The following is a 25,106-nucleotide window of genomic DNA, read 5'->3' on the forward strand; positions in this document are numbered from 1 at the left end:
TGTCCCATCTGCCACCAACAAACATTCCACAGTCAGTAACTTAGATCACATTTCTTCCCCCAATGTGATGTTTGGTCTGAGCAACAAGTGAACCTCTTGACCATGTCTGCCTGTTTTTTTTGCATTGAGTTCTTGCCACATGATTGGCTGATCAAATATTTGAAACAATGAGCAGGTGTACCTAATAAAGTTGCCATTGAGTAAGTTATAAACTTGTATATTGGATCTACCACAAACAAGAGAAAATCTGCGGATGCCAGAAATCCAAGCAATGCACACAAAATGCTGGAGGAGCTCAGCAGGCCAGGTAGCGTCTATGGAAAAGAGTATAGTCAATGTTTCGAGCCAAAACCCTTCAGCAGGACTGGAAACAAAAGATGAGGAGTCAGGGTGAGAAGGTGGGGGGAGAACAATAAGGTGAAAGGTGAAACTGGTAGTGGGGAGGCGAGGAGGGCTGAAGTAAAGAGATCTATCCCAGGTTTTCAAAAGAGGAGATTATTGGGGCCTTTAGCCAAAGGTGATGTCTCAGAGGACTCAAGAAAATCCAGTGTTCTCCCTTTGCTTAAGAGAAGCATTAGAAACAAAGGAGAATATAACCACAAGAGATTCTACAGTTGCTGGAACTCCAGTGCAACACACGGAAAATGGTGCAGCAACTTGGCAGGAGTATCTATGGTAATGGATTAAATTTGGCTTTTTTTGGACACATCAACAGAAAAGACCTTCATGTCAAAGTGAAAACAGATCTTTATAAATTGGTCTAAATTTATTACAGTTATTAAACACAAAATAAACGATTGTATAATTACTCACACCCTTCAAGTCAATATTTAGTAGATGCACCTTTGTCAGCAATTACAGCCTTCAGTCTGTGGGGATTGGCCTCCATCAGCTTTGCACATCTGGACACCAATTTTCCCCCATTCTTCTTTACAAACCTGCTCAAGTTCTGACAGATTTCATTGGGATCATGAGTGAACAGCCCTTTTCAAGTCCAGCCACAAATTCTCAATTGTACTCCAAGGCATATTCTAGACTCTCACTTGGCCACTCCAGAACATTAACTTTGTTTTTAAGCCATTCCTGTGAAGTTTTGTGCTTATGCTTGGGGTCATTGTCTTGCTGGAAAACAAATCTACTAAGATGCTGTTCCCTTGCAGACTGCATCAGGTTTTCCTCCATGATATCCCTGTATTTTGTTGCATTCATTTTACCTTCTACCTTCACAAGCCTTCCTGGGCCTGCTGCAGTAAAGCATCCCCACAGCATGATGCAGTCACCATCATGCTTCACGGTAGGTGTGGTGTGCTTTTGATGATGTGTGACATAACCATAGAGTGGGCAAAAAGAACCTTCTTCCAGCTGATTTCCACAGGCCTTCGGGCAAACTCTAGCTAAGATTTCATCTGAGTTCTTTTCATGTGAGTGGCTTTCTCTTTGCCATTCTCCCATAAAGCTGCGACTGGTGAAGCACCTGGGCAACAGTTGTTGTATGTGCAGTCTCTCTCATCTCAGCCACTGAAGCTTGTAACTCCTCCAGAGTTGCCATTGGGTGGCCTGCTCTAGGCGGACTTACAGTTGTGTCATATTCTGTCCTTTTCCTGATAGTTGACTTAACTGTACTCCAAGGGATACTCAGTGACCTGGAAATTTTCTTGTATCCATCTCCTGACTTCTCAATAACCTTTTCTCAGAGTTGCTTGGAGTGTTCTTTGTCTTCATGGTGTAGTTTTTGCCAGGATACTGACTCACCAGTAGCTGGACCTTCCAGATACAGGTGTATTTCTGCGATGAACATTTGAAACACTTTGACTCCGCCCAGTGATCTTCATTTAACTAATTTTGTGGCATCTAAAACCAACTGGCTGCCCCAGTGATGACTTGGTGTGTCATATGAAAGGGGGTGAATACTTATTCTATCAATTATTTTGTGTTAATATAAGGGGTTAACATAGGAGCATTTGGCTGCTTTGGGCCTGTACTCACTGGAATTTAGAAGAATGTGGGAGGATCTCATTGAAACCTACCGAATATTGAAAGGACTAGAAAGGGTGGATGTGAAGACTATGGTGGGGTATCCAGAACTTGAGGGTACAGCCTCAAAATTGAGGGGTGACCTTTTAGAACAGGGGTGAGAAGGAATATTTTTAGTCAGAGGGTAGTGAGTCTGTGGAATGCTCTGCCACAGACTGTGGTGGAGGCCAAGTCCGTGGGTATATTTAAGGCGGAAGATGATAGTTTCCTGATTAGTAAGGGCATCAAAGGATATGGCGAGAAGGCATGTGTGGAGTTGAGTGGGATCCAGTATCAGACATGATGGAATGGTGGAGCAGACTCGATGGCTGAATGGCCTAATTCAGCTCCTGTGTCTTAAGGTGTTTTATATTTGTAATTATTTTAGATCACTTTGAGGACATCTGTTTTCAATTTGACGCAGAAAAGTCCACTTTTGTTGATCAGTGTCAAAAAAGCCAAATTAAATCGACTGTGGTTCAATCTTTATACTTTATTGTTGCCAAACAATTGATACTAGAGCATACAGTCATCACAGCGATATTCTGCGCTTCGTGCTCCCGGAGTACAAATTGATAGTAAATAATAAAAATTTAAATTATAAATCATAAATAGAAAATAGAAAATCTTGTAAAACAATAAAACATGAAAACTTCCAAAGGAGAGTGAATACTTTTTATAGGCACTGTATATGTGTGTATATATAGACATATAGAAGCACAGAAAACCTACAACATAATACAGGCCCTTTGGCCCACAAAGCTGTGCCAAACATGTCCCTACCTTAGAACTACCTAGGCTTTACCCATAGCCCTCTATTTTTCTAAGCTCCAGGTAGCCTTCCAGGAGTCTCTTAAAAGACCCTATCGCTTCCGCCTCCGGCAGCCCACTCCACACACTCACCACTCTCTGCGTAAAAAATCTTACCCTGACATCTCCTCTGTACCTACTTCCAAGCAGCTTAAAACTGTGCCCTCTTGTGCTAGTCATTTCAGCCCTAGGGAATAGCCTCTGACTATCCACACAATCAATGCCTCTCATTATCTTGTACACCTCTCATCCTCTGTCGCTCCAAGGAGAAAAGGCCGAGTTCACTCAACCTATTCTCATAAGGCATGCTCCCCAATCCAGGCAACATCCTTGTAAATCTTCTCTGCACCCTTTCTATGGTTTCCACGTCCTTCCTCTAGTAAGGTGATCAGAATTGAGCACAGTACTCCAAGTGAGGTCTGACCAGGGTCCCATAAAGCTGCAACATTATCTCTCGGCTCTTAAACTCAATCCCACAATTGATGAAGGCCAATGCACCATATGCCTTCTTAACCACGGAGTCAACCTGCATAGAGCTTTGAGTGTCCTATGGACTCAGACCCCAAGATCCCTCTGATCCTCCACACTGCTAAGAGTCTTACCATTAATACTATATTCTGCCATCTTATTTGACCTACCAAAATGAACCACTTCACACTTATCTGGGTTGAACTCTATCTGCCACCTCTCAGCCCAGTTTTGCATCCTATCAATATCCCGCTGTAACCTCTGACAGCCCTCCACACTATCCACAACACCTCCAACCTTTGTGTCATCAGCATATTTACTAACCCACCCCTTCATTTCCTCATCCAAGTCATTTATAAAAATCATGAAAAGTAAGGGTCCCAAAACAGATCCCTGAGGCACTCCACTGGTGACCGACCTTCATGCAGAATATATCATCATGCCACAATGTGATATGTCAACACCTTGCTTAATGTAAGCCCAAAGTTCGAAGTGAAATTTATTATCAGAGTCCATTCATGTCACCACATACAAACATATTTTTCCTGCTGGCATACCTAGTTAATCTCTGGAACAGTAACTGTAAACAGGATGTACGGACAACAAACTCTGCAAAGGAATATAAGTAAATCGAGATAAATAATAAGCATGAAATAACAAGTCCTTTAAGTGAGACCATCAGTTGTGGGAACTCAAAGTAGAATAAGTGTAGTTATCCCGTTTTGTTCAAGAGCCTGTGGGTTAGTAACTGTTCCTGAAGCAAGTGGAGCGAATTCTGAAGTGACTGCCTGAGCATTGTCAGCTCAGAAAGGCTCTTAATGCACTGAGATTGTGTAGTTTGTGGAATTTACAAGAAAACATTCAAAAATAGCTCCTAACATATATTTTAAAAAGCAGTTGAAATCTCTGTTTCAATGGAAACCACAGACAGACACAACTGAGTTGCAGTCAAGACTGAAGTGAGTGTGAACAAAATTGCAGTGCCTATACAGAAATCTGCCGGGTTGTGCATATTGTGTTACAGTTGTTTCGGGGGCTCATATACACCAAACAAATGCAGATTTAAAAGCAAAGCTTTCAGAAAATGCAACAATGCAAGGAGTATTATGAACAAAGCAGGTGAACTTAGAGCATGGATCAGTACTTGGAGCTATGATGTTGTGGCCATTACAGAGACTTGAATGACTCAGGGACAGGAATGGTTACTTAGAGTGCCAGGTGCTTCAGAAAGGATAGGGAGGGAGGCAAGAGAGGTGAGTGTGTAGCACTGTTGATCAGAGATAGTGTCACGGCTGCAGAAAAGGAGGAAGACATGGAAGGATTGTTTCCGGAGTCTCTATGGGTGGAAGTTAGGAACAGGAATGGGTCTATAACTCTACTGGGTGTTTTTCATAGACCACCCAATAGTAACAGGGACATTGAGGAGCAGATAGGGAGACAGATTCTGGAAAGATGTAATAATTATAGGGTTGTCGTGGGAGATTTTAATTTCCCAAATATCGATTAGCGTATCCCTAGAACAAGGGGTTTAGATGGGGTGGAGTTTGTTAGCTGGGTTCAAGAAGGTTTCTTGACGCAATATGTAGATAAGCCTACAAGAGGAGAGGCTGTAGTTGATCTGGTATTGGGAAATGAACCTGGTCAGGTGTCAGATCTCTCAGTGGGAGAGCATTTTGGAGATAGTGATCACTTATACCTTATGAGAAAAGGTTGAGTGAACTCAGCCTTTTTTCCTTGGAGCGACGGAGGATGAGAAATGACCTGATAGAGAGGCATTGATCGTGTGGATAGACAGAGGCTTTTACCCAGGGCTGAAATGGCTAGCACAAGAGGCCACAGTTTTAAGGTGTTTGGAAGTATGTACAGAAAAGATGTCAGGGGTAAGTTTTTTTATGCAGAGAGTGGTGAGTGCGTGGAACAGGCTGCCGGCAACGGTGGTGGAGGCAGATATGGTAGAGTCTTTTAAGAGACTCCTGGATAGGTACATGGAGCTTAGAAAAATAGAGGGCTATGGGTAACCCTAGGTATTTTTTAAAGTATGTACATGTTTGGCACAGCATTGTGGGCTGAAAGGCCTGTATTGTGCTTTGGGTTTTCTATGTTTCTTATATAGGACACGTACAAACAGCATGTCAGACAAACAAATATAAATGGACTGCTCAGGGAAGAGGAAAAGGTAAAAAGTCAAGTTGCAGTTACAAAAAGAGCACTAAACTGCATGCTGTTGATGAAAAATCTGATAATGTTGAGAGTGACACAGATTTGCAACGTGAAACTAGCAATAGACAAGCAAAATGGCTTACGCCAGAAGTGAATGGCAAATTAAAATAGAATTGGACAGTCTCTCAGCTGTTTCTTATATTCTGCAAAATGAGTTTGAATAGCATTTCAAAGACACTTACTGAAGCCTGCAAATATCCAACTAGGAACTTGTACTGGAGAAAAGATAACAGCGGAGTGAGCCAGGAGCAGAGTGGAGGCTTAAAGGCTTCGGCTCAATGGGCTTAGGCAGAAACGGGTGAGGCGAGGAAGGTTTGGTATTCATTTTTTGTTGTTATTTGAGGAGAGGGGCAGTATGAGTGTGAGGGCAGTTTGTTGTTCTCGGTGCCAGATGTGGGAGGCCCTGGAGTCTCCAAGCCTCCCGGACATCCACATCTGTGCCAGGTGCGTCAAGATGCAGCTCCCAAGGGACTGCGTTAGGGAACTCGAGCTGCAGCTCGATGACCTTCGTCTGGTCAGGGAGAGTGAGGAGTTGATAGAGAGGAGTTACAGGCAGGTGGTCACACCAGGGCCACGGGAGGCAGACAAGTGGGTCACGGTTAGGAGGGGGATGGGGAAGAGTCAGGTAATAGAGCGTACCTCTATGCCCCTTGACAATTGGTACTCCTGTTTGAGTACTGTTGGGGGGGACAGCTTACCTGGGGGAAGCGACAGTGGCCGTGCCTCTGGCACAGAGTTGGGCCCTGTAGCTCAGAAGGGTAGGGAAAGGAAGAGGAGGGCAGTTGTAATAGGGGACTGGATAGTAAGGGGATCAGATAGGCGATCCTGTGGACGCAATCCGGAGACCCGGATGGTAGTTTGCCTCCCTGGTGCCAGGGTCCGGGATATTTCTGATCGTGTCCAAGATATCCTGAAGTGGGAGGGTGAGGAGCCAGAGGTCGTGGTACATATAGGTACCAATGACATAGGTAGGAAAAGGGAAGAGGTCCTGAAAGGAGAGTATAGGGAGTTGAGAAAAAGGACCGCAAAGGTAGTAATCTCGGGGGGCAGGGATTCAAGTTTCTGGATCATTGGGATCTCTTTTGGCGCAGATGTGACCTGTACGAAGAGGACGGGTTACACTTGAATCCTAGGGGGACCAATATCCTGGCGGGGAGATTTGCGAGGGCTACTGAGGTGACTTTAAACTAGAATGCTTGGGGGGGAGGGAATAAAATTAAAGAGACTAGGAGAGAGGAGGTTAGTTCACAACAGGGGGATGGGAACCAGTGCAGAGAGACAGAGGAGTGTAAAATGAGGGTAGAAGCAAAAAGTAGTAAGGTGAAAAGTAAAAGTGGCAGGCTGGCAAATTCAGGGCAAAGATCAAAAAGGACCACTTTTCAACATAATTGTATAAGGCTAAGAGTGTTGTAAAAGCGAGCCTGAAGGCTTTGTGTGTCAATGCATGGAGCATTCGTAACAAGGTGGATGAATTAAAAGTGCAGATTGTTATTAATGAATATGATATAGTTGGGATCACAGAGACATGGCTCCAGGGTGACCAAGGATGAGAGCTCAACATTCAGGGATATTCAATATTCAGGACGGATAGACAGGAAAGAAAAAGAGGTGGGGTAGCATTGCTGGTTAGAGAGGAGATTCACGCAATAGAAAGGAAGGACATTAGCCGGGAGGATGTGGAATCGATATGGGTAGAGCTGCATAACACTAAGGGGCAGAAAACGCTGGTGGGAGTTGTGTACAGGCCACCTAACAGTAGTAGTGAGGTTGGGGATGGTATCAAACAGGAAATTAGAAATGCGTGCAGTAAAGGAACAGCAGTTATAATGGGTGACTTCAATCTACATATAAATTGGGTGAACCAAATTGGTAAGGGTGCTGAGGAAGAGGATTTCTTGGAATGTATGCGTGATGGTTTTTTCAACCAACATGTCGAGGAACCAACTAGAGAGCAGGCTATTCTAGACTGGGTATTGAGCAATGAGGAAGGGTTAATTAGCAATCTTGTCGTGAGATGCCCCTTGGGTAAGAGTGACCATAATATGGTGGAATTCTTCATTAAGATGGAGAGTGACATAGTTAATTCAGAAACAAAGGTTCTGAACTTAAAGAAGGGTAACTTTGAAGGTATGAGATGTGAATTAGCTAAGATAGACTGGTAAATGACACTTAAAGGGTTGACGGTGGATATGCAATGGCAAGCATTTAAAGATCGCATGGATGAACTACAACAATTGTTCATCCCAGTTTGGCAAAAGAATAAATCAGGGAAGGTAGTGCACCCATGGCTGACAAGGGAAATTAGGGATAGTATTAATTCCAAAGAAGAAGCATACAAATTAGCCAGAAAAAGTGGCTCACCTGAGGACTGGGAGAAATTCAGAGCCCAACAGAGGAGGACAAAGGGCTTAGTTAGGAAAGGGAAAAAAGATTATGAGAAAAAACTGGCAGGGAACATAAAAACTGACTGTAAAAGCTTTTATAGATATGTGAAAAGAAAAAGATTGGTTAAGACAAATGTAGGTCCCCTACAGACAGAAACAGGTGAATTGATTATGGGGAGCAAGGACATGGCAGACCAACTGAATAACTACTTTGGTTCTGTCTTCACTAAGGAGGACATAAATAATCTTCCAGAAATAGTAGGGGACAGAGGGTCCAGTGAGATGGAGGAACTGAGGGAAATATATGTTAGTAGGGAAGTGGTGTTAGGTAAATTGAAGGGATTAAAGGCAGATAAATCCCCAGGGCCAGATGGTCTGCATCCCAGAGTGCTTAAGGAGGTAGCCCAAGAAATAGTGGATGCATTAGTGATAATTTTTCAAAACTCTTTAGATTCTGGACTAGTTCCTGAGGATTGGAGGGTGGCTAATGTAATGCCGCTTTTTAAAAAAGGAGGGAGAGAGAAACCAGGGAATTATAGACCGGTTAGCCTAACATCGGTGGTGGGGAAACTGCTAGAGTCAGTTATCAAAGATGTGATAACAGCACATTTGGAAAGCGGTGAAATGATCAGACAAAGTCAGCATGGATTTGTGAAAGGAAAATCATGTCTGACGAATCTCATAGAATTTTTTGAGGATGTAACTAGTAGAGTGGATAGGGGAGAACCAGTGGTTGTGGTATATTTGGATTTTCAAAGGGCTTTTGACAAGGTCCCACACAGGAGATTAGTGTGCAAACTTAAAGCACACGGTATTGGGGGTAAGGTATTGATGTAGATAGAGAATTGGTTGGCAGACAGGAGCAAAGAGTGGGAATAAACGGGACCTTTTCAGAATGGCAGGCAGTGACTAGTGGGGTACCGCAAGGCTCAGTGCTGGGACCCCAGTTGTTTACAATATATATTAATGACTTAGATGAGGGAATTAAATGCAGCATCTCCAAGTTTGCGGATGACACGAAGCTGGGCGGCAGTGTTAGCTGTGAGGAGGATGCTAAGAGGATGCAGAGTGACTTGGATAGGTTAGGTGAGTGGGCAAATTCATGGCGGATGCAATTTAATGTGGATAAATGTGAGGTTATCCACTTTGGTGGCAAAAACAAGAAAACAGATCTGAATGGTGGCCGATTAGGAAAAGAGGAGGTGCAACGAGACCTGGGTGTCATTATACACCAGTCATTGAAAGTGGGCAAGCAGGTACAGCAGGCAATGAAAAAGGCGAATGGTATGCTGGCATTCATAGCAAGAGGATTCGAGTACAGGAGCAGGGAGGTACTACTGCAGTTGTACAAGGCCTTGGTGAGACCACACCTGGAGTATTGTGTGCTGTTTTGGTGCCCTAATCTGAGGAAAGACATCTTTGCCATAGAGGGAGTACAAAGAAGGTTCACCAGATTGATTCCTGGGATGGCAGGACTTTCATATGATGAAAGAGTGGATCGACTAGGCTTATATTTGTTAGAATTTAGAAGATTGAGGGGGGATCTTATTGAAACGTATAAAATCCTGAAGGGATTGGACAGGCTAGATGCAGGAAGATTGTTCCTGATGTTGGGGAAGTCCAAAACAAGGGGTCACAGTTTGAGGATAAAGGGGAAGCCTTTTAGGACCGAGATTAGGAAAAACTTCTTCACACAGAGAGTGGTGAATCTGTGGAATTCTCTACCACAGGAAACATTTGACGCCAGTTCATTGGCTATACTTAAGAGGGAGTTAGATATGGCCCTTGTGGCTAAGGGGATCAGGGGGTATGGAGAGAAGGCTGGTACAGGGTTCTGAGTTGGATGATCAGCCATGATCATACTGAATGGCGGTGCAGGCTCGAAGGGCCGAAGGGCCTACTCCTGCACCTATTTTCTATGTTTCTATGTTTCTACCTGTAGGAATGGTATTTGTTACAGTGAAATATAATCAACATGTGGCAAAAACAGGTGGGGCAGCATTGTGGGACTGCGATTGGCTGAGACAACTACAACTTGATTGGAGATCCATCGACCAGTTGCATGCCACATACCTGCAATGAAGCTAACTGAAAGCAAATTGAGAAAGATACTGGATGATGTCACAACTGTCTCCATGCTGTAAACCATCAACCGTTCCCAACAGAAGGCAAGCAGGTGTCGGTGCCAGCATCTGTGCCTCTGGTTGGAAAGCATATTGGACCAAGGAAGGACCATGCTGCTCAGAGAAACTGTGATAATGATGAGAGAAGTGTCTGACTACGGCAGGTTACATAGGCAACATATCTGAGAAAGCTTCTGATATGTTAATCAAGCAGTGGCTTGGTTTTAAGCAGGGAGAATTCAAGGAGCTTCAGGAAAGCTGCAGTTATTTGGGTTTTGTGAATATAAAGAACCAGAATCTGCTCTGTGTGCAGTAAGGTTATCGCATGAACTTCAAGACGCAAAGATCAAAGCACAGCTGGATGAATGTAAGGCCAAAGAGAAAGGAATCAATGGAGATACGAACACAGAGGATTCGTCAGATGATGTTGTGGATGCAGAAATCAAGAGGAGAGATCAGTTCGTAGAGCGAGCAGTAGATGAATTAATCAGAGAATACTCCAGTGAACTAAATGCTCCTTCCCAAGGTTAAGATGCACAAACTCGAAGAAAACAAAGGAAGGAGAAGAAATGTGTCCAGAGTTGTCAGTCTCAGAGTCAACTCCTACATCCACCATGGACAAGTCTCACCTGCCAAGCAGACTGACCTTCCTTCTCGGGAAAGATGTTATCCCACAGGAGTAAGAAAACTTTCACAGCCATTGAGTCTTTAGGCCTGAATGGGACAACTTAAAATTTGCTATGCTGTGGATGTCTGTAAATAATAGTTGTTCTTTGTATCTGGAGTTGGAGTTTGTAGCTAAACAAGGAGTAGTGTTGTGTATTTAATATTTTATTAATCTGGTATATATTGCTTTATTAATCATTCTTTGTTTAAATACTTCTTTCTTGTTATATGTCCAAATACATGAATTATGTACATCATCCACTACCTCATGCCTTGCTTAAAGCAAACCCAAAGTTAGACCGGCATTCCTGACTCCCGTGTCTTCCTTTGGACACAACAGTAGGTAGGAGAGGTAAGAGGCCAGAGATATTGCTCCTCATCATGGCAGAAAAGGAATTGGAATTAAAATGGTTGACCACTGGGAAATGTTACCTTCCTATCATAGTAGGGAATTATTGGTGAAGACTCTACTTGCATATGATAAAGTGTACACTTCTTTCTGATGATTGGCATGGTTTTACGCAGGTGAGATCATGTGTGACAAACTTTTTAGATTAGATTATGAGGACACTCAGTCCTCGTTTATTTTTATTTAGAAATGCATGCATTAAAAAAGATACAATGTTCCTCCAGTATGATATCACAGAAACGCAAGACAGACCCAGAGTAAAATTGATAAAAAAAACCCACATAGTTATAACATATAGTTACAACATTAAAAAGCAATACCGTAATTGGATAAGAGCACACCATGGGCACGGTAAAAAAAAAAGTCTCAAAGTCCCGATAGCCCCAACATCTCATGCAGACGGTAGAAGGGAGAAACTCTCCCTGCCATGAGCTTCCAGTGCCGCAAACTTGCCGATGTAGCATCCTGGAAGCACCCGACCATAGTCTGACTCTGAGTCCATCCGGAAACTTCGAGCCTCCGACCAGCCCTCCGACACCGAGCACCATCTCTGCCGAGCTCTTCGACCCCACCCCGACCGCCAAGCAACAAGCAAAGCCGAGGATCGGGGCCTTCCCCTCCGGAGATTTCAGATCACACAGTAGCAGCGGCGGCGAAACAGGCATTTCAGAAGTTTCACCAGATGTTCCTCCATGCTTTCACGTCTGCCTCCATCAAATCAGAATTGTGCACGGCATCCTACTTTGAGAGATAACAGGTATCATCACCGGAGAGGCCATGCGCACTGCGTCGCGCCGCCATCTTCTCCTCCTCCTCTTCGTCAGGACGAAGGGTCTCGGCCTGAAACATCGACTGTACCCCTTCCTATAGATGCTACCTGGCCTGCTGTGTACACCAGTAATTTTAATGTGCATTGCTTGAAATTCTAGCGTCTGCAGATTTCCTCGTGTTTGAAGTCCTGTTACAGCTGGACAAAACTTTGTTGGGTCACACTTGGAGTGCAGTGGACTCTGGTTAATTGGGACACATTAACCAGTACATTTTGGCCTAATTAAGTGACTGCCCCAATGAGTGAGAGTTTCTTGGAAATAGTTAAAAAGGCCTTCAAATCCTTTGTAGTTCCTAATGTGTTAAAGTAGTGTGATCTTTTCATTTTTACTCCTGGCCCTTTTCTGGTTTCTCCTGTCCTCAATGCCTGAAACCATAGAGCAAAACAGTTTGAAATAGGCTTAAAGCATCTTTCTCCCCAGCGAGAGCTGACAAAACTCTCTGCTATTTGAACTCAAACACAAGCTATTGACACTATTTAAAATCTATTCTGTCCAAGCACAGTGTACTAGCAAACAGGCACACAGCTGACGTGAGTTAGAAACACCTACAGCAGCAATTGACAAGCTGGCTCATCCAAGCAGTTGGACAGGTTGGAGGGGCCAAACGGTGCCTCCTGAACTGCTGGTCTGTGGCTCCTAGGCAGGCAGGTGGGCTGGAAGGTCACACTGCTCAGAGCGGAGGGCCAGCCCACGTCTCGCCCAGCCCACGACTGCCTTGCTGCTTTTGCGTTCTCTACTTCTGATCTTTCTTAAAATGGCAGGAACTGACCCGGCTTCGCAGCAAGAATTTACTTCCTGTTTACAGCAAACACTCAGCGGATTGGCTAAGAATGCAAGTGACCTTCAGGTAATGTATCTTCACATGGACCTCACTCCTCAATGATCTCTCTGACCTCAGCCAGTCTCCCCCTCAGATCCCAGGGCCCCTGTGACTCCCTCTCTCTGACCCAGTGCACCCATGACCCTCTCTCTACGACGCCCCGTGACTGTGGTTCTCTGAGCCTCTCCCACACATTCTCCCTCCCCCAATGGCTCTCACTGCCTCACCCCCCCCACGTCTCTCACTCCCTCACCCCCCCCCCGGCTCTCACTCCCCTCCCCCCTCCCCCCCATGGCTCTCACTCCCTGACCCCCCCCCCCCCCGGCTCTCACTCCCTCACCCCCCCCCCCACGGCTCTCACTCCCTGACCCCCCCCCCCCCCGGCTCTCACTCCCTCACCCCCCCCCCACCCGGCTCTCACTCCCTCACCACCCCCCCACCTTGGCTCTCACTCCCTGACCCCCCTCCCCCCCCCGGCTCTCACTCCCTGACCCCCCCCCTCACGGCTCTCACTCCCGACCCCTCCCCTTGGCCCTCACTTCCTGACCCCCCCCTCCCCACATCTCTCACTCCCTGACTCCCCCCCCCCCCCCCCCCGCGGTGGCTCTCACTCCCTGACCGAGTCCCAGTTTGTGACTCTGTCTCTGGTTGCACGCCCCTGTGTGGTACGCTCCCCTTTCCCCACCAGCCACCCGGTCTTGCGCCCCTCTAAATATCTGCTGTATTTCAGACTTCCTGCCCACTGCCCATGTGCAGTGACTGTTTGTGTCTGCCCCTGGCTGCAGGGCTCAGAACTGTCAGAAGAGGAGCTGTCTCAGGCCATGGACGGCCTGGGGCTGGGCGACGGTGATTCGGAGGCTGGCCTGGTCCCCATCATGCAGGGCATTGTGCAGGGCTTGTTGTCCAAGGAGGTGCTTTACCCGTCCGTGAAGGAGATTGCTGACAAGGTGGGTGACAGGAGGTGGGCTGGGCTTTAACGTGAGAGCCACACTGGCACAGGCTTATTGCCAGCGGGTAATCAGGGTGGCAAGGTGATGGTGTTACCCTTTATATTCCAGCTGAGCTTTGAATGAACTGCCCCTGTATTCAGATCCCTGACTAAAGGGAAATACAGGAGAGAGCTGGGAACAAGCTTAGGCAGAGAAGCAGTTGGGAGGTGTGGAGAAGCACGAAGAACATCACTGGCTTCAGTCAGCCTCGCTGTAGAGCCTCAGAATGCAGCAGTGAATGGCTTAAACCAATTCTTCAATAGCTTCGACAACTTTCCACCTGTTCACGCTCCCGATCATGTTTTTCGATGTTTCTAGTGCCTTCAATACCATACAGCCCTCATTGTTTGGGGGAAAGCTTCATTCAATGCAGGTTGGCACTTATATTGTATTCTGGATAATGGATAACCGGACTGGCTGACCACAGTTTGAGCGGCTTCAGAGCTGTGTGTCAGACATGGGTATAAGCAGCACTGGGGCCTCACAGGGGACTGTATTGGCTGTCTTCCTGTTTACCCTGCATACCTCAGACTTCAGATTCAACACTGAGCCATGTCACCTGCAGAAATTCTGTGCTGACTCAGCAATAGTTGGGTGTATAAAGGGGAGGACAGGAGGATGAATACAGGGCCCTGGTGGAGGACTGTGTCAAATGGTGCAAGCTGAATCATCTGCAGCTCAACATCAGTAAGACAAAGGAGATGATGATGAAGACTAAACCTGCATTGCTGCTTGTTACTATTGATGATGAGGACCTACAAGTACCTGGATGACAGACTTGAGTGGAGCACCAGCACGGAGGCTGTGTACAAGAAGGCCCAGAGTCGCCTCTACTTCCTGAGGACTGAGGTCCTTTGGAGTGTGCAGGCCTCACCTTCGCATTCCACCAGTCTGATGTCACCAGTACTATCTTCTATGCTTTGGTGTGCTGGGGCAATGGTATCAACAGGCTCAATAAACTGATTAGAAAGTTTGCTGGCACCAGGGCAGGAATGGATTCTCAACACTCCTGGATTTCAGTGCTTTAAAAGGGATGAGAGGGCGGAAAAGGGGAGGACGGGTAGCATTACTGGTCAGGGATACTATTACAGCTACAGAAAGGGTGGGTAATGTACCAGGATCCTCTTTTGAGTCAGTATGAGTGGAAGTCAGGAACAGGAAGGGAGCAATTATTCTATAGGCTGGTAGCAGCAGAGATACCGAGGAGCAGATTGGAGGCAGATTTTGGAAAGGTGCAAAAATAACAGGGTTGTTATCATGGGTGACTTTAACTTCCCTAATATTGATTGGCACCTGATTAGCTCCAATGGTTTAGACGGGGCAGAGTTTGTTAAGTGTGTCCAGGACGGATTCCTGTCACAGTATGGACAGGCTGACCGGGGGAATGTCATACTAGATCTAGTATTAGGCAATGAACCGGCCAGGTCACAGATCGCTCAGTGGGTGAGCATCTGGGGGACAGTGACCACCACTCCCTGGCCTTCAGCATTATCATGGAATAGGATAGAATCAGAGAGGACAGGAAAATTTTTAATTGGGGAAGGGCAAATTATGAGGCTACAAGGCTAGAACTTGCGGGGTGTGAATTGGGATGATGTTTTTGCAGGGAAATGTACTATGGACATGTGGTCGATGTTTAGAGATCTCTTGCAGGGTGTTAGGGATAAATTTGTCCCAGTGAGGAAGATAAAGAATGGTAGGGTGAAGGAACCATGGGTGACAAATGAGATGGAAAATCTAGTCAGGTGGAAGAAGGCAGCATACATGAGGTTTAGGAAGCAAGGATCAGATAGGTCTATTGAGAAATATAGGAAGCAGGAAAGGAGCTTAAGAAGGGGCTGAGAAGAGCAAGAAAGGGGCATGAGAAGGTCTTAGCGAGTAGGGTAAAGGAAAACCCCAAGGCATTCTTCAAATATGTGAAGAAAAAAAGGATGACAGGAGTGAAACATAGAAATAGAGTGAAGGTAGGACCGATTGGAGATAAAGGTGGGAAGATGTGCCTGGAGGCTGTGGAAGTGAGCGAGGTCCTCAATGAATACTTCTCTTCGGTATTCACCAATGAGAGGGAACTTGATGGTGAAGACAATATGAGTGAGGTTGATGTTCTGGAGCATGTTGATATTAAGGGAGAGGAGGTGTTGGAGTTGTTAAAATACATTAGGACGGACAAGTCCCCGGGGCCTGACGGAATATTCCCCAGGCTGCTCCACGAGGCGAGGGAAGAGATTGCTGAGCCTCTGCTAGGATCTTCATGTCCTGGTTGTCCACGGGAATGGTACTGGTCGATTGGAGGGAGGCGAATGTTGTCCCCTTGTTTAAAAAAGGTAGTAGGGATAGTCCGGGTAATTATACACCAGTGAGCCTTACGTATCTGGTGGGAAAGCTGTTGGAAAAAATTCTTAGAGGTAGGATCTCTGGGCATTTAGAGAATCATGGTCTGATCGGTGACAGCATGGCTTTGTGAAGGGCAGATCGTGTCTAACAAGCCTGATAGAGTTCTTTGAGGAGGTGACCAGGCATATAGATGAGGGTAGTGCAGTAGATGTGATCTATATGGATTTTAGTACAGCATTTGACAAGGTTCCACACGGTAGGCTTATTCAGAAAGTCAGAAGGCATGGGATCCAGGGAAGTTTGGCCAGGTGGATTCAGAATTGGCTTGTCTGCAGAAGGCAGAGGGTGGTGGTGGAGGGAGTACATTCAGATTGGAGGATTGTGACTAGTGGTGTCCCACAAGGATCTGTTCTGGGACCTCTACTTTTCATGATTTTTATTAACGACCTGGATGTGGGGGTAGAAGGGTGGGTTGGCAAGTTTGCGGACGACACAAAGATTGGTGGTGTTGTAGATAGTGTAGAGGATTGTCAAAGATTGCAGAGAGACACTGATAGGATGCAGAAGTGGGCTGAGAAGTGGCAGATGGAGTTCAACCCGGAGAAGTATGAGGTGGTACACTTTGGAAGGACAAACTCCAAGGCAGAGTAGAAAGTAAATGGCACGATACTTGGTAGTGTGGAGGAGCAGAGGGATCTGGGGGTCCATGTCCACAGATCCCTGAAAGTTGCCTCACAGGTGGATAGGGTAGTTAAGAAAGCTTATGGGGTGTTAGCTTTCATAAGTCGAGGGATAGAGTTTAAGAGTCGCGATGTAATGATGCAGCTCTATGAAACTCTGGTTAGGCCATACTTGGAGTACTGTGTCCAGTTCTGGTCACCTCACTGTAGGAAGGATGTGGAAGCATTGGAAAGGGTACAGAGGAGATTTACCAGGACGCTGCCTGGTTTAGAAAGTATGCAATATGATCAGAGATTAAAGGAGCTCGGGCTTTACTCTGTGGAGAGGAGGATGATGAGAGGAGACATGATAGAGCTGTACAAGATAATAAGAGGAATAGATAGAGTGGATAGCCAGCGCCTCTTCCCCAGGGCACCACTGCTCGATACAAGAGGACATGGCTTTAAGGTAAGGGGTGGGAAGTTCAAGCGGGATATTAGAGGAAGGTTTTTTACTCAGAGAGTGGTTGGTGTATGGAATGTACTGCCTGAGTCAGTGGTGGAGGCAGATACACTCGTGATGTTTAAGAGAGTGCTAGACAGGTATATGGAGGAATTTAAGTTGGGGGCTTTTATGGAATGCAGGGTTTGAGGGTCAGCACAACATTGTGGGCCGAAGGGCCTGTACTGTATGTTCTATGTTCTAAAGGCTGACTCTGAGAGAGGGCTCAAACTGGACACACTGGAGTCTGTCGTGGAACAACGGACCCTACAGAAAATCCTGACGATTCTGGACAATGTTTCTCACCCTCTGCAGGACACCGTGGCTGAACAGAGGAGCACATTGAGTAATAGACTTTAGACAACTGCAGTGCTCCAACGAGCACTATTTGAGGGCATTAGGTTCTATAATAAGTCACCCTACAGCTGGAGAAGTGATCACCCCCTCCTGTTAGACTTTTTGAAGTAACATATTTTTATTGTTTCTAACTTCTCTTGTAATATTTGTAAATATTGACCCTCTCCCCTAAATTGTCCCTACCTCTCTCCCCTGTATTGTACCTACTCCTCTCCCCCAAATTGTCCCTGACCCTCTCCCCATACCCCTGAATTGTCCCTGACCCTCTCTCTTTCCCCGAATTGTCCCTGCTCCTCTCCCCATCTCCCTGAATTGTCCCTGCTCCTCTCCTCATCCCCCTGAATTATCCCTGACCCTCTCCCCATACACCCTGAATTGTCCCTGCTCCTCTCCCCATCACCCTGAACTGTCCCTGACCCTCTCCCCATCGCCCTGAATTGTCCCTGCTCCTCTCCCCATCACCCTGAACTGTCCCTGACCCTCTCCCCATCGCCCTGAATTGTCCCTGCTCCTCTCCCCATCACCCTGAACTGTCCCTGACCCTCCCCCCACCCCCCTGAATTATCCCTGACCCTCCCCCCACCTCCCTGAATTCTCCCTGACCCTCCCCCCATCCCCCTGAATTGTCCCTGACCCTCCCCCATCCCCCTGAATTGTCCCTGACCCTCTCCCCTTCCCCGAACTGTCCCTACCCCCTCCCCCGAACTGTCCCTACCCCTCCCCCGAATTGTCCCTACCCCTCCCCTGAATTGTCCCTACCCCTCCCCTGAATTGTCCCTACCTCTCTCCCCTATATTGTACCTACTCCTCTCCCCTGAATTGTCCCTGACCCTCTCCCCATACCCCTGAATTGTCCCTGACCCTCTCTCCTTCCCTGAATTGTCCCTGCTCCTCTCCCCATCCCCCTGAATTGTCCCTGCTCCTCTCCCCATCCCCCTGAATTGTCCCTGACCCTCTCCCCATCCCCCTGAGTTGTCCCTGCTCCTCTCCCCATCCCCCTGAATTGTCCCTGACCCTCTCCCCATCCACCCTGAATTGTCCCTGATCCTCTCCCCATCCCCCTGAACTGTCCCTGACGCTCTCCCCATCCCCCTGAATTGTCCCTGACGCTCCCCCATCCCTCTGAATTGTCCCTGACCCTCTCCCCATCCCCCTGAATTGTCCCTGACCCTCTCCCAATCCCCCTGAATTGTCCCTGACCCTCTCTCCTGAATTGTCCCTGGCCCTCTCCCCATCCCTGAATTGTCCCTGGCCCTCTCCCCATCCCTGAATTGTCCCTGACCCTCTCTCCTTCCCCTGAATTATCCCTGACCCTCTCCCCATCCACCCGAATTGTCCCTGACCCTCTCCGCATCCCTCCTGAATTGTTCCTGACCCTCTCCTTCCCCTGAATTGTCCCTGCCCCTCTCCCTTCCCCGAATTGTCCCTGACCCTCTCCCCTACCCCGAATTGTCCCTGACCCTCCCCCCATCCCCCTGAATTGTCCCTGACCCTCTCCCCATCCCCCTGAATTGTCCCTGACCCTCTCTCCTGAATTGTCCCTCACCCTCTCCCCTTCCCCTGAATTGTCCCTGACCCTTTGTCCTTCTCCTGAATTGTCCCTGACCCTCTCCCCATCCCCCTGAATTGTCCCTGACCCTCTCTCTTTCCCCGAATTGTCCCTGCTCCTCTCCCCATCCCACTGAATTGTCCCTGCTCCTCTCCCCATCCCCCTGAATTATCCCTGACCCTCTCCCCATCGCCCTGAATTGTCCCTGCTCCTCTCCCCATCACCCTGAACTGTCCCTGACCCTCTCCCCATACACCCTGAATTGTCCCTGACCCTCCCCCCACCCCCCTGAATTATCCCTGACCCTCCCCCCACCTCCCTGAATTCTCCCTGACCCTCCCCCCATCCCCCTGAATTGTCCCTGACCCTCCCCCATCCCCCTGAATTGTCCCTGACCCTCTCCCCTTCCCCGAACTGTCCCTACCCCCTTCCCCGAACTGTCCCTACCCCCTTCCCCGAATTGTCCCTACCCCTCCCCTGAATTGTCCCTACCTCTCTCCCCTATATTGTACCTACTCCTCTCCCCTGAATTGTCCCTGACCCTCTCCCCATACCCCTGAATTGTCCCTGACCCTCTCTCCTTCCCTGAATTGTCCCTGCTCCTCTCCCCATCCCCCTGAATTGTCCCTGACCCTCTCCCCATCCCCCTGAATTGTCCCTGACCCTCTCCCCATCCACCCTGAATTGTCCCTGATCCTCTCCCCATCCCCCTGAACTGTCCCTGATGCTCTCCCCATCCCCCTGAATTGTCCCTGACGCTCCCCCATCCCTCTGAATTGTCCCTGACCCTCTCCCCATCCCCCTGAATTGTCCCTGACCCTCTCCCCATCCCCCTGAATTGTCCCTGACCCTCTCTCCTGAATTGTCCCTGGCCCTCTCCCCATCCCTGAATTGTCCCTGGCCCTCTCCCCATCCCTGAATTGTCCCTGACCCTCTCTCCTTCCCCTGAATTATCCCTGCCCCTCTCCCCATCCCCCCGAATTGTCCCTGACCCTCTCCGCACCCCTCCTGAATTGTTCCTGACCCTCTCCTTCCCCTGAATTGTCCCTGCCCCTCTCCCTTCCCCGAATTGTCCCTGACCCTCTCCCCTACCCCGAATTGTCCCTGACCCTCTCTCCTTACCCTGAATTGTCCCTGATTCTCTCTCCCGAATTGTCCCTGACCCTCACCCCATCCCCCTGAATTGTCCCTGACCCTCCCCCCATCCCCCTGAATTGTCCCTGACCCTCTCCCCATCCCCCTGAATTGTCCCTGACCCTCTCTCCTGAATTGTCCCTCACCCTCTCCCCTTCCCCTGAATTGTCCCTGACCCTCTGTCCTTCTTCTGAATTGTCCCTGACCCTCTCCCCTTTCCCGAATTGTCCCAGACCTGCTCCCCATCCCCCTGAATTGTCCCTGACCCTCTCTCCTTCCCCTGACTTGTCCCTGGCTCTCTCCCCTTCGCCGAATTGATCCTGACCCTCTCCCCATCCCCCTGAATTGTCCCAGACCCTCTGTCCTTCCCCGAATTGTCACTGACCCTCTCCCCTTCCCCCGAATTGTCACTACCCCCTTCCCCGAATTGTCCCTGCCCCGCTCCCGATACCCCTGAATTGTCCCTGACTCTCTCTACTTCCCCTGAATTGTCCCTGACCCTGACTCCTGAATTGTTCTTGACCCTCTCCCCATCCCCCTGAATTGTCTCTGACCCTCTCTCCTTCCACTGAACTGACCCTGCCGCTCTCCCCATCCCCCTGAATTCTCCCTGATACTCTCCGCATCCCCCCTGAATTGTCCGTGACCCTCCCCCATCCCACTGAATTGTCCCCTTCCCCGAACCGTCCCTACCCCCTTCCTCGAACTGTCCCTACCCCCTTCCCTGAATTGTCCCTACCCCTCCCCTGAATTGACCCTACCTCTCTCCCCTGTATTGTACCTACTCCTCTCCCCTGAATTGTTCCTGACCCTCTCCCCATCCACCCTGAATTGTACCTGACCCTCTCCGCATCCCCCTGAACTGTCCCTGACCCTCACCCCATCCACCCTGAATTGTCCCTGACCCTCTCCCCATCCCCCTGAATTGTCCTTGACCCTCTCTCCTGAATTGTCCCTGACCCTCTCTCCTGAATTGTCCCTGACCCTCTCCCCTTCCCTGAAATGTCCCTGACCCTCTCTCCTTCCCCTGAATTGTCCCTGCTGCTCTCCCCATCCCCCCGAATTGTCCCTGATACTCTCCGCATCCCCCCTTAATTGTCCGTGACCCTCCCCCCATACCACTGAATTGTCCCCTTCCCCGAACTGTCCCTACCCCTTCCTCGAACTGTCCCTACCCCCTTCCCTGAATTGTCCCTACCCCTCCCCTGAATTGTCCCTACCTCTCTCCCCTGTATTGTACCTACTCCTCTCCCCTGAATTGTCCCTGACCCTCTCCCCATACCCCTGAATTATCCCTGGCCCTCTCCCCATCCCCCCGAATTGTCCCTGACCCTCTCCGCATCCCTCCTGAATTGTTCCTGACCCTCTCCTTCCCCTGAATTGTCCCTGCCCCTCTCCCTTCCCCGAATTGTCCCTGACCCTCTCCCCTACCCCGAATTGTCCCTGACCCTCCCCCCATCCCCCTGAATTGTCCCTGACCCTCTCCCCATCCCCCTGAATTGTCCCTGACCCTCTCTCCTGAATTGTCCCTGACCCTCTCCGCATCCCTCCTGAATTGTTCCTGACCCTCTCCCCTTCCCCTGAATTGTCCCTGCCCCTCTCCCTACCCCGAATTGTCCCTGACCCTCTCCCCTTCCCCGAATTGTCCCTGACCCTCTCCCCTTCCCCGAATTGTCCCTGACCCTCTCTCCTTCCCCTGAATTATCCCTGGCCCTCTCCCCATCCCCCCGAATTGTCCCTGACCCTCTCCGCATCCCTCCTGAATTGTTCCTGACCCTCTCCTTCCCCTGAATTGTCCCTGCCCCTCTCCCTACCCCGAATTGTCCCTGACCCTCTCCCCTTCCCCGAATTGTCCCTGACCCTCTCTCCTTACCCTGAATTGTCCCTGATTCTCTCTCCCGAATTGTCCCTGACCCTCACCCCATCCCCCTGAATTGTCCCTGACCCTCCCCCCATCCCCCTGAATTGTCCCTGACCCTCTCCCCATCCCCCTGAATTGTCCCTGACCCTCTCTCCTGAATTGTCTCTCACCCTCTCCCCTTCCCCTGAATTGTCCCTGACCCTCTGTCCTTCTCCTGAATTGTCCCTGACCCTCTCCCCTTTCCCGAATTGTCCCAGACCTGCTCCCCATCCCCCTGAATTGTCCCTGACCCTCTCTCCTTCCCCTGAGTTGTCCCTGGCTCTCTCCCCTTCGCCGAATTGATCCTGACCCTCTCCCCATCCCCCTGAATTGTCCCAGACCCTCTGTCCTTCCCCGAATTGTCATTGACCCTCTCCCCTTCCCCCGAATTGTCACTACCCCCTTCCCCGAATTGTCCCTGCCCCGCTCCCGATACCCCTGAATTGTCCCTGACTCTCTCTACTTCCCCTGAATTGTCCCTGACCCTGACTCCTGAATTGTTCTTGACCCTCTCCCCATCCCCCTGAATTGTCTCTGACCCTCTCTCCTTCCACTGAACTGACCCTGCCGCTCTCCCCATCCCCCTGAATTCTCCCTGATACTCTCCGCATCCCCCCTGAATTGTCCGTGACCCTCCCCCATCCCACTGAATTGTCCCCTTCCCCGAACCGTCCCTACCCCCTTCCTCGAACTGTCCCTACCCCCTTCCCTGAATTGTCCCTACCCCTCCCCTGAATTGTCCCTACCTCTCTCCCCTGTATTGTACCTACTCCTCTCCCCTGAATTGTTCCTGACCCTCTCCCCATCCCTCCTGAATTGTTCCTGACCCTCTCCTTCCCCTGAATTGTCCCTGCCCCTCTCCCGTCCCCGAATTGTCCCTGACTCTCTCCCCTTCCCCGAATTATCCCTGACCCTCTCTCCTTACCCTGAATTGTCCCTGACTCTCTCTCCCGAATTGTCCCTGACCCTCCCCCATCCCCCTGAATTGTCCCTGACCCTCTCCCCTTTCCTGAATTCTCCCTGACCCTCTCTCCTTCCCCTGAATTATCCCTGCCCCTCTCCCCATCCCCCCGAATTGTCCCTGACCCTCTCCACATCCCCTCTGAATTGTTCCTGACCCTCTCCTTCCCCTGAATTGTCCCTGACCCTCACCCCATCCCCCTGAATTGTCCCTGACCCTCACCCCATCCCCCTGAATTGTCCCTGACCCTCTCCCCATCCCCCTGAATTGTCCCTGACCCTCTCTCCTGCATTGTCCCTCACCCTCTCCCCTTCCCCTGAATTGTCCCTGACCCTCTGTCCTTCTCCTGAATTGTCCCTGACCCTCTCCCCTTTCCCGAATTGTCCCAGACCTGCTCCCCATCCCCCTGAATTGTCCCTGACCCTTTCTCCTTCCCCTGAGTTGTCCCTGGCTTTCTCCCCTTCGCCGAATTGTTCCTGACCCTCTCCCCATCCCCCTGAATTGTCCCAGACCCTCTGTCCTTCCCCGAATTGTCACTGACCCTCTCCCCTTCCCCCGAATTGTCCCTGCCCTTTCCCCGAATTGTCCCTGCCCCTCTCCCGATACCCCTGAATTGTCCCTGACCCTCTCTACTTCCCCTGAATTGTCCCTGACCCTGACTCCTGAATTGTTCTTGACCCTCTCCCCATCCCCCTGAATTGTCTCTGACCCTCTCTCCTTCCACTGAACTGTCCCTGCATCTCTCCCCTTCCCCTGAATTGTCCCTGACCCCCTCTCCTTCCCCAAATTGTCCCTGATTCTCTCTCCTGAACTATCCCCAAATTGTCCCTGCTCCTCTCCCCTTCCCCAAATTGTCCCTGACCCCATTTTCCTGAATTATCCCCAAATTGTCCCTGACCCTTTCTCCTTCCCCAAATTGTCCCTGAACCTCTCTCCTTCCCCGAATTGTCCCTGAACCTCTCTCCTTCCCCGAATTGTCCCTGACCCTCTCTCCTTCCCCTGAATTGTTCCTGACCCTCTCCCCATCCCCCGAATTGTTCCTGACCCTCTCCCCATCCCCCAAATTGTCACTGACCCTCTCCCCTGAATTGTCCCTGACCCTCTCTCCTGAATTGTTCCTGACCCTCTCCCTATCCCCCTGAATTGTCCCTGACCCTCTCCCCTGAATTCTCCCTGACCCTCTCCCCATCCCCCTGAATTGTCCCTGACCCTCTCTCCTTAACCTGAATTGTCCCTGACCGTGTCTCCTGAATTGTTTCTGACCCTCTCCCTATCCCCCTGAATTGTCTCTGACCCTCTCTCCTTCCCCTGAATTGTCCCTGACCCTCTCCCCATACCCCTGAATTGTCCCTGACCCTCTCTCCTTCTCCTGAATTGACCCTGCCCCTCTCCCCATCCCCCTGAATTATCCCAGACCCTCTTCCCATCCCCCTGAATTGTCCCTGACGCTCTCCTCATCCACCCTGAACTGTCCCTGACCCTCTCCCCATCCCCTGAATTGTCCCTGATCCTCTCTCATGAATTGTCCCTGACCCTTTCCCCATCCACCCCGAACTGTCCCTGACCCTCCTCCCATCCCCCTGTATTGTCCCTGCCCCTCTCCCCATCCCCCCGAATTGTCCCTGACCCTCTCCACTTCCCCCCTGAATTGTCCCTGACCCTCTCCCCATCCCCCTGAATTGTCCCTGACCCTCTCCCCATCCACCCTGAATTGTCTCTGACCCTCTGCCCATCCCCCGAACTGTCCCTGACCCTCTCCCCATCCCCCTGAATTGTCCCTGACCTTCTCTCCTGAATTGTCCCTGACCCTCTCCCCTGAATTGTCCCTGACCCTCTCCCCTTCCCTGAATTGTCCCTGACCCTCTCCTTCCCCTGAATTGTCCCTGCCCCTCTCCCCTCCTCAAATTGTCCCTGACCCTCTCCCCTTCCTCCTGAATTGTCCCAGATCCTCTCCCCATCCCCCTGAATTATCCCAGAC

The 25,106-nt window shown here is 49.5% G+C and overlaps 1 protein-coding gene across 1 annotated transcript in view; it reads left to right on the top strand.

Moving 5' to 3' along the window:
* pex19 (peroxisomal biogenesis factor 19) overlaps positions 1 to 25,106 on the top strand; it is a 48,571-nt gene that overhangs the window by 19,142 nt on the left and 4,323 nt on the right. The window contains exons 4-5 of the mRNA XM_072253231.1: positions 12,685 to 12,770; positions 13,529 to 13,690. Of these exons, the coding sequence (XP_072109332.1) occupies positions 12,685 to 12,770; positions 13,529 to 13,690 (248 nt within the window). The remainder of the gene's footprint in view (positions 1 to 12,684; positions 12,771 to 13,528; positions 13,691 to 25,106) is intronic.

This window comes from Mobula birostris, chromosome 3, assembly GCF_030028105.1.
Source record: "Mobula birostris isolate sMobBir1 chromosome 3, sMobBir1.hap1, whole genome shotgun sequence".
NCBI lineage: Eukaryota > Metazoa > Chordata > Chondrichthyes > Myliobatiformes > Myliobatidae > Mobula > Mobula birostris.